The sequence below is a fragment of the Thunnus albacares genome, chromosome 9, assembly GCF_914725855.1.
Source record: "Thunnus albacares chromosome 9, fThuAlb1.1, whole genome shotgun sequence".
Classification (NCBI taxonomy): Eukaryota; Metazoa; Chordata; class Actinopteri; order Scombriformes; family Scombridae; genus Thunnus; species Thunnus albacares.
In genome coordinates, this window is record NC_058114.1 from 11521064 (window position 1) to 11530519 (window position 9456).

Consider the following 9456-nt stretch of genomic DNA (forward strand, 5'->3'; position numbering starts at 1 on the left):
TAGGAAAAGTAAAGAAAACATATAGTACATAAATATATTTTGCCATGTGCAGAATCAAATTTGCATTCGTATATTGAAAATAAATAAAAGCAATTGATTTTTTACACATTAAATCATACATACATAACTGTCAAAGACAAACACACAGCTTCTCTAATTGTCTAATTGTCTCAGTCATTCAGGATGTCTTAATGGTTGACAGTCATCATCTTCAAACGTATAAAATGTCTTTGCAAGAAACCTCACCTCATTATACACATCTCCACAGATGTTCAACATCGGTCAGTTCTAAACATCAACTATAAAACACTCAAAACCCAATCTGTTATGCCAGTAAAAAGATAAATTAAGGGTCAGAGAATTCAATTAATGTTACAGAATTTACTCTATTTGTCTAGGATGATCATCATAAATATATATGTGACTGTATAAATGACAGGTATGTTCAAACATACACCTAGTTTGATCTACAGATGAAGAATATTTATCTTGTATTTTTGTCAATTAATCCTGATTGAAAGTGTAAGCCATCAATAATATAATTATTATTATGTTGTAAATGGTCCTTCAATTGAGTTATTAAACAATATTTTTTCTAGATTTAGTTGTTTAGTGTTGGTTTGTTCATTAAAAGACTATTTGACTATTATTGTATTAAAGAATTGATAGCAGGTAGCAGGTTTAATTTGCACTTTGATGGTGGGGTCATCACTTTGGATCACAGATTGTGTCACTATGGTCGTTTTCAAACCTGCATCATTTAGTCTGGTTGAATTCGACTCTGGTTTATTCTCTTCTGTGTATGATTCATTTCTGTAGATCTGAGCACAGCAATCATACTCAGGTGTGGACCAAAACAATCACAGTGAGATGCTTTACAGGAGGTGGTCTCAGTCTGGTCACAAACAAATTCTGGAGCAGTTTGTTTGTGGTGGGAACATGACCCAACCTTGATCTGATCCAACTACAAGATGTTCTATAAGAAGTTTGGGATAACTGCTCCCAAACCCAGGTGTACATTGCATACTGGGGAGCAGATGTGTGAAATCATCAGTTGCTAACAGCCAGTCAGAGAATGAATCAAGGTTCAACCTGAACTAGCAATGACCGATAAGACCTTACTCACGACCTTCTTCCTGTGTTTACATTCTCACTTTAGCATGCATTTTGGGTCGCTTTAAATTTCCCAAGGGGCAAATACAACAAGGTTACAAAATCATCCACTGATTCAGACCAGAGCAAACAAACTATAGGTGTGAAAACACCTAAAGGTGGTGATGTGTAAGGGTCACTAGGTGAGATTTCTTGGTGGCTTTATGAACTACTGGAGCAGAGTGCACCAATAGAAATGTTAAACATCCCTTTAATTTCATTAGCAGTGTTTCCGTGTCTTGGTAGTGCCCTTCAGGACAATGTGAGGTAACCCAACAGCCCATTTATCACAAGGCCAGTACTGCAGTCCAGGCAGTGAGTAGGGTATCTCGTAGTTGGCATCCAAGTAAGCTATCAGGGTACTGCCATATGCCACCGCTATCACAATCAGAATGTGCCTGGAGGATGCATAAAATGAAGATCAATACACATGGCATATCCTAGAAAGGCAAGGCAAAGAAAAAGGACACAGGCAAACCAGGACTTACCAAATACCGTGCAGGTAGCAGAAGTTTAGCCTCTGCCAGAAACTGCAGCCAAAACGGTCACTAATCCAGCAGGAGATTGCCAGCACCCACAGAGCCACTGACAGCTTGGCCAAGCGCAGAACTTTCTGGTCTGTGCAGCTGAGAAAGAGAGAGAAATGGTGATCATAACAAATTAAAAATGCACTGATTACTGTTCATAGGACCACCGGTGTTATCTTACCATCTCATCTCAACAGCCAGAGTGTAAAGCAGATGGAGGCCGAAGCAGTTCAGAGCGTAGGCATTGGCTGTCGGTTTGACAAACGATGACACTGAAGTGATGATAGTAACCACCAGGACAAGCCTCGAGAACGTTGACCTTTAGTTGAAAAGAAAGAGGAATAATTCATGAGGACCAACTCATTACTCACTTAGAAAAACTGGAAAATCAATGTGAGGGTATTAAGTCAGGGCTGTGGGATTCTTTTCAGGTGCTCATCAAAATTTCATTAATTTTTTCCCCACCTCATAGTTAAATATTTACACAAGTTGGGTGGAGCGCCATTCTTACAAGCCCCTTTTTGTCACATTCAGATGAAGACAGGAGAACCATGTTGTGTCTTTGTAACAATGAGTCCAATTGGAGCTGTCAGACTGGCTCGCTGCCCTGCACAGGTTAGGTTTCAGAGTGGCGTGCCTCGTAAAAAACTCATTGTTTTTTTGCCTTATTAAAGGATTATTGAGCTTTGTGTAAATCCTTAGCAACAAAGAGAGATATGAATTACCGTTTGCTCAATAAAGACAAACAAAGAGCACGGAATAGTCTATGCAAACATAAATCAGTCTCTGTCATTGGGTTGATTGTTGTAGAGTTGCTTTACCTGTCTTTTATAAAAGAAGGGAAGAGTTTGCGGGGGAACCAAATGGAATATCCCACTGCCAACACCCACAGGATTGACAGCTCATCCAGCATCTGGCCAACGAAACTGAGAGTCATGTGGAAATAGGCTGAGAAGAGCCCTGCCAGAAGACAGAACAATTAAACAATTAATTTTTAATATATAGAAATAAAACACATAGGGACTGAAAAAGGGAGACATATAGGGAATGTAAAATCTAAATCTGACAGGTTGAACATTGTTGGGGTTCATATTTTTCAGATATTTATTATCATCTGATATTGTCAACCATTGGTTCCCAGCCTGGGGATCTAGACCCACACAGGGGGTCGTGAAATGATTAGCAGGAGAAGAATGACGAAAAACATACTTTAGTTACACAAATTTATGTTCATTTCCTTTTCAGAAAAGGCTCCAAAGACTAAAAACAGCTTGTTTGCAGTCTCTGGAGAGTAGTTCCTTGTAAGGCAGATGCCACTGTCCATGTGTGGGAACACAGCTCCGTTTTGACTTTGTACTACACTGTGAATTTCTCAAAGAACTTTAGAACAAGACTGAAAATGTGATCACTGTTTTTAGTCTTTGGAGCTGTTTCTAAACAAACTTACCTGCCCAAAACTCTTCGTGGTTAAGGAACATGAAACCTAATGTAGCGTTGTGGCTCATTGACGTGTTTTCAGTAGTTTCAGGACAACAACGACAGCACGGAAGAATAAGATATATCAGGCTTTGGATGCACACACAGTACTTGTAAGTAATATCAATTCATTGTTGGTTTGGCTCTGCACATGAGATTTGTTGATAATAAAAAAATACAGAAAATCTCCAGCAATATCCTTTAAGGTAAATAAAATTCCTAGATGAGGGGCAAGAAATAGACATTGCTTTGTTTTAGGGATCCAGAATCCCAAGAGGTGGGGAACCATGGCTGTAAACCTTCATAAAAGAGTCAGTTCAACTCTGTGGCTGATTACTTATTTATTTTAAAGAAGACTCCACAATAGATCTTACAGTAGCCCATGATAGGTCTACTTTTGTTTATGCCACAATGCTGGAGCGCCCCAGGGACTCATCTTGGGGCCACTTCTACTTGGCAGGTATGTAACTATCTTTCATCTGTGTGTGCAGAATATGATGTCTAAAATGGATGTACCCAGTCAGCGATTTATGTACTTGGCAAATAATAACAGAAGCAAGAACAACAAACAAATGTAATGTAAAGAAAACTGATTATTCTTGATATTTAAACATGATAAAGATACAAACCAATATAAATGCACAAAGAGGGAAAGAGAGGGTAAAAAAGAAAAATGATCAACTGACCTACAAATATCATCATGATCCAGACCATGTGGATCGCCAGGTTCCTCTCTTTGGCGTAGGGGTGCAGAAGGTAGAGCATGATGGGAGATATAATGAAGAAAACAAAGCTGCTCATCTGCAAGGAAAACATCAAGCAATCAATCAACAACTCTTTCCTGTGAGGTTATCAATGTTTAATACTTTAATACTACAAGTACTGTACTTAAGTACACTTTTGAGGTACTTTACTTGAGTATTTCCATTTGATGCTACTTTATACTTCCACTTCACTACATTTCAGGGGGAAATATCGTACTTTCTACTCCACCACATTTATTTGACATCTTTAGCTCCTTTTCGGATGAAGATTTGTCACAATGGACAATATAACAAGCTTTTAAAATACAACTCATCGTTAAAGATGAAACCAGTGGTTTCCAACCTTTTTGGCTTTTGACGTCTTACAAAAAGCAGTGTGTAGTCGGGGTCACATCTCAGATGTCTATGAGTTGTTAACAGCTCCGCCAAATAGTGGTTTTTCCCTCTAAACTTCTCACATGGTTTCATTTCAATAAATGTTCAAATGATCCAATATTTCACCAAAAATCAAAGATTAAAGAAAAAGTCCAAAAACTGAAAACAGATTTGTGTATCAGAGTTTTGTTTTTTCTTCTTTCCTCTCCCATTAATCATCTCACGACCCCTCAGATTTATCTGGTGACCCTTTGGAGGGGCCTGACCCCTAGGTTGGGAACCACTGGACTAAACTAGCTACCTGTATATAAAGTAGTTCAAACTAGCTCCACCTCCAGCAGCTACAACAGTAACATGCTGCTTACACACTGATGCTTCAGTATTAATAATAATGTCATATATAATAATATATATATATATAATCAGACGGAAAAAATAAGTACTTTTAATACTTTAAGTACATTTCGCTGCTAATACTTTTGTACTTTTACTTCAGTAAAAGATCTAAATACTTCTTCCACCACTGCATTCTGGTAAAATAAATGTTTCATAAATCATGTGTTGACATTAACTCCACATTAGAAGAAGAAGCTCACAGTGTTGAAGTACTCCACCACATGTTCTGAGTGCTTGTAGTTGTCTTCACACCAGTCGACTTCTGAACTCTCATAAGAGAAAACTCCTGCCATCCTTTCACTGGAGTAGATGCCTGAGAGACACAGAGAAGGGAAACAACGACTGTTGACTTCTAAATCAGTCAGTGACACACAGAGCGCACCTGCAGTTTTACAGATTCAAATAAATACTTTTACTGTCAGCAGATAAAAAGGGTAAATATCCAGGAGGAGGTTCCCGAGGGTACTATGTATATGGGTAGGTGGTTTATGAAAATCAGTTTCCACTCCCCACCGAGTCGTATCTATACTTGTATTCAAATGTGGCTTTGCATCCTTTCTCAGAGCATTCATAATAGTTATTCAAATGTTTGTTTAAATGTGAGAAATAGACAAGTAAACCACAACACTTCCTAATAATTTGTTTTAATCTAGTATATTGCATACATATATATAGAAAACAACAAATCTCTTTAAAGGACAGGTTCACAATTTTTAAAGTCTGTCTTAAAACAACAGTCAGGTGCCCAAATGAATATTGAAATAGGGTTTTCTTGCCATCATCCCCCCTGTTCATACTGGCCATTGGAAGTTCCCTTCATAATACACTTACAATGGAAGTGATGGGGGCCAAAATCCATAACCCTCCCTCTGTGCAAAACAATATTTAAAAGTTTATCTGAGGCTAATATGAAGCTTCAGCCGTTCAAATTAGTCAAATCAAGTAGATAGATATCTTTCAACGTTACAGTCTTTTTATTGCCAAAGTCCCTCTTTTTATTACTATACTTCCACCGCAGCTCAACAGGGAAACACTTTCCGAGGAAACAAGATAAAACAAGATAAAATGACTGTTAATGTGGCAGAGAGCACATTTGAAGGGGATCTTTTAATAGCCAGTTTGAACAGAGGGAATGATTACAGTGAGGAAAACCTGTTTCAGTGTTCATATGGGCATCTGACTGTTGTTGTTGAAAACACCTGACATTTTATTGCTTTTCCCGAAGTGAACCAGAATACACAAAAATGTAAATATTTCAACTTTTTAAAAAATTTTGGTTCAGCTGATGAACATTTTTTTTACTGAGAGGGTGTTCAGCGTTAAATTAGACATGTATTAATTCAGAAATTAACATTATTGTTGCATCCTTCACATCCAGTAAAATTAATTAAAATCATTATGATTGTTATGCTCTCCTGTCTTATGTAACATGGGACTATAATACACAGTGTGATTGTGAATGTTGTTTTCTCCACAAACAAATAGTATAAAACCTAAAGAACACACTCTCTCTGATCTCTGAAAGCTCAAATAAGGATTAAGTGCCTGTTTATTAATGACTGATGAGGTATTTATGAATGAAAAATAGCTTTGTGGTTCAGAAGTTTGGTATAAAGGCTAATTATGAGGGGATACTGTGAAGGGTATGTTAGGGCTAAAATTATATTAGAAATAATAACAAATTAGAATAACAAGGGATGCTTTGCTTAAAGGGCTTTGTCAAATACATTAAAAATTTAATGATCAAAATTGAAGCAGAGCCAGAGATATCCTGACTTTTAGATACTAGATCAAACTCCAAAAACACTGGATCCTGCACTTCCACTGGTGCAAATGGTTAGCATCTTTCATTGTCAATAAAGCCACAGGAGACAGTACACAACAGTATCGACATGCTAAGTAGTGGTACTCTGTATGATGAGTCAACTAATCTTCATGTCACCAGCCAGAAAGAAACTGTTTTGGAGGTGTAACTCAGCATGAAATACTACAGGAATGACAAGAATGAGTAATTTTAACAACTATCATTAACACCTTACTTCAAGTCCCCCTATACAGCATTCATAAGAAGTATAAAAACATTTAATTATGGTTTATAACACACTATAATATATTTGTTAATGGATATAAGGGCATTTAAGTATTCATTAATGTGCAGTATTTATCAGCAATTATAACATATTCTATCAGGACATATTTTACATTATTATAATTGTGTTGAGCAGGCCGTATATACTGTATGTATATGTATATAAAGTCAATTATCATGTGTTTTTTACCCATTCATTATTTCTTTCAACACTCCTTGCACTCTTTCAAACCTTTGCTCATGCACCTCACACCTTCTTGCTTGCACATGACAGTGATATATGTATGTTTAATTATCTTTGTTCAGCTTCTATGTCCTGGTTTTGGCTGTATGCCCAGGTGTATCTTCCTGAACACTATTTGTTTGTAGGTACACTGAGATTCACTAGAAACTGGAGTCACATTCCTTGTTTGCGGAAACAAACTTAGCCATTAAAGCTGATTCTGATTCTGTATTGTCAGTAATTATCTGTTTATTCACCAGCACCCAATTATGGATGCCCACAGGAGGAGGAGGAGTTGTTGACAAATACATTTATAAATGTACCGACATTAAACCATGAAACATAAAAACAACACCACAAATACCACAACTTAACAAAAAAATCTTGTACATACAGTAGATAATAAAGTATAAATACTGACTATTAGATTGATTAGATTGTGAGAGCCAATACTATAGGATTGTTGTGCAGATATGACACATGTGAAACATCACAAAGACACTATAAACTTACTGCTAATCACCACACATGCACTTTCAGTCACTAGAGGAATAATAATAGGAATATTCTCGTAACTGCTCGTTAGAGGTGTGACAAGTTCACACCTCTTCTAGGCGCAAAACACAAAAAAGAAAATCACTTCTAAACTGGTATCATCTGATCTGAGATAGTCTATATTATAAATGGATGTGTCTTCTTACCACCCATGCTGTTGTTGTCTCAGCCTCCCAGTGCTGCTCTGCTCCAGGTGGCTCAACAGGTGTATTTTGACTGACTGGGTGGAGCATCGAAACGAAGCCGATCCTGTTGTGCGAGACGTGTGACGTCACTAATCATCAACGCTAAAGGTGGGAATGGGAAAATGTCTGGAAAGAATCAGATTTTCTTTTGTCATTGAATGTTAACGGGTTGATTTTTGACTAAAAAAGGAGTTCAGTTATCACATGATGGATATTCAAATAATGCGATAATTTGATACCATAAAACTGCTTAAAAGTTCAACATGGACACTGTAAGCACGCTAACTACCGCCACAGACACTCAAATTGAGTATTAATCATTAGATTTCATATAGATTAAATGGCTTAAACAGATGAATAGGCTGATGAAATGTCTAACAGCACAAACAGGTGCAGCAGGTAGCTGCTCTACCTGTCTGTGTAATCTCAGGACTTCTCTAGAAAGGCTCAACTGGTCCATCTGCCTCCGCTGCCTCAGGCCAACACACACCTGAGCAGAAACGCTCTTTTACCAGGTGGAAGAGCCGTGCGTGCCTGTGTGTGTGTGTGTATGTGTGTGTGTGTGTGTATGTGTGTGTGTGTGTGTGTGTGTGTGTGTGTGTGTGTGTGTGTATGTGTGTGTGTGTGTGTATGTGTGTGTGTGTGTCGCTGTGTGTATGTGAGTGTGTCTAACAGGTATCACTCATGTTGTGGGGACATACGGCCACATTATGGAGACTCCTCTTCCTTTTGGGGACCAAAGTCAGACCCCATAACGTGGATTATTACATTTTAGGATGAAGATTTGGTTTAAGGTTAGTGTAAGTCTCCTGGAGATTAATCTAAATCAATATAATGTCTTCTTAAGTGATGGAAATATGACTATGTGTGTAATTGCTTCATACATGTGTTACAAATGTGGTGATAATAGAAATATTCATCCCTACTTCTGATACTTAAAGGACAGGTTCACAATTTTTTTTAGTCTGTCTTTTAAAACAACAGTCAGGAGCCCAAATGAACACTGATACATGTTTTTCTTGCTATAATCTTTCCTCCTGTTCATACTGATCATTAGAAGATCCCCTTCAAACGTGCTTCCAATATCAGTGATGGAGGACAAAATCCATAGTCTTTGTTTTGTTGTTAAAAGTTTATCTGACGATAATATGTGGCTTCAGCAGTCAAAGTTAGAGTTAAATAAAGTGGATATCTTCCATAGTTAGTCTTTTTAGTAAAAAGTCTCAACAGACTTGTTTTCCTCTTCAGCTGCAGTGGAAGGATAGTAACAAAAAGAAAGAATTTAGCACTAAAAAGTCAGTAACTTTGAAAGATATTGACTTGATTTGACTAATTTGGATGGCTGAAGCTTCATATTTAGCTTCAAGTAAACTTTTAAGAACATTTTTGCACAGAAGAGCACTGACTGCGTATTTTGTGCTTTATGAAGGGCTCGTTGATTGGCCAGTATGAATAGGAGGTGTCATTATGGCAAGAAAAACGTGTATGTACATTCATTTGGGAACCTGACTGTTGTTGTGGGACAGACTTGAAAAATTGTGAACCTATCTTTTAGAGTATGAAAAGTAAAATTACTCATTATGCAAAATGGCACTATTCAGTGTTTTATTTATCATGTTTACACTATGAGAACATTATTACTGATGTATCAACATGTAAACAGCATTTCAATGTTGACAAGGTGGAGCTACTTCTGTACCACCTTCCGATAAGT

General features: G+C 37.3%; 1 protein-coding gene across 1 annotated transcript; it reads right to left on the reverse strand.

Moving 5' to 3' along the window:
• Positions 1-297: 297 nt before the first annotated feature.
• acer1 (alkaline ceramidase 1) lies at positions 298-5004 on the reverse strand. The gene is made up of 6 exons (XM_044362386.1): positions 4891-5004; positions 3842-3956; positions 2501-2639; positions 1861-1998; positions 1641-1778; positions 298-1550 (listed from the first exon to the last, which is right to left on the reverse strand). The coding sequence occupies exons 1-6, from the start codon at positions 4981-4983 to the stop codon at positions 1373-1375; spliced, it is 801 nt and encodes a 266-aa protein (XP_044218321.1). The 5' UTR covers positions 4984-5004; the 3' UTR covers positions 298-1372.
• Positions 5005-9456: the final 4452 nt, after the last annotated feature.

Coding starts and splice junctions, on each gene's coding strand:
- acer1 (XM_044362386.1), bottom strand. CDS start 4,983: ATGGCAGGAGTTTTCTCTTATGAGAGTTCAGAAGTCGACTGGTGTGAA. Junction 1,779..1,860: donor CTGGCTGTTGAGATGAGATG/GTAAGATAACAC, acceptor TCTCTTTCTCAG/CTGCACAGACCAGAAAGTTC. Junction 1,551..1,640: donor TGCTACCTGCACGGTATTTG/GTAAGTCCTGGT, acceptor TGCATCCTCCAG/GCACATTCTGATTGTGATAG.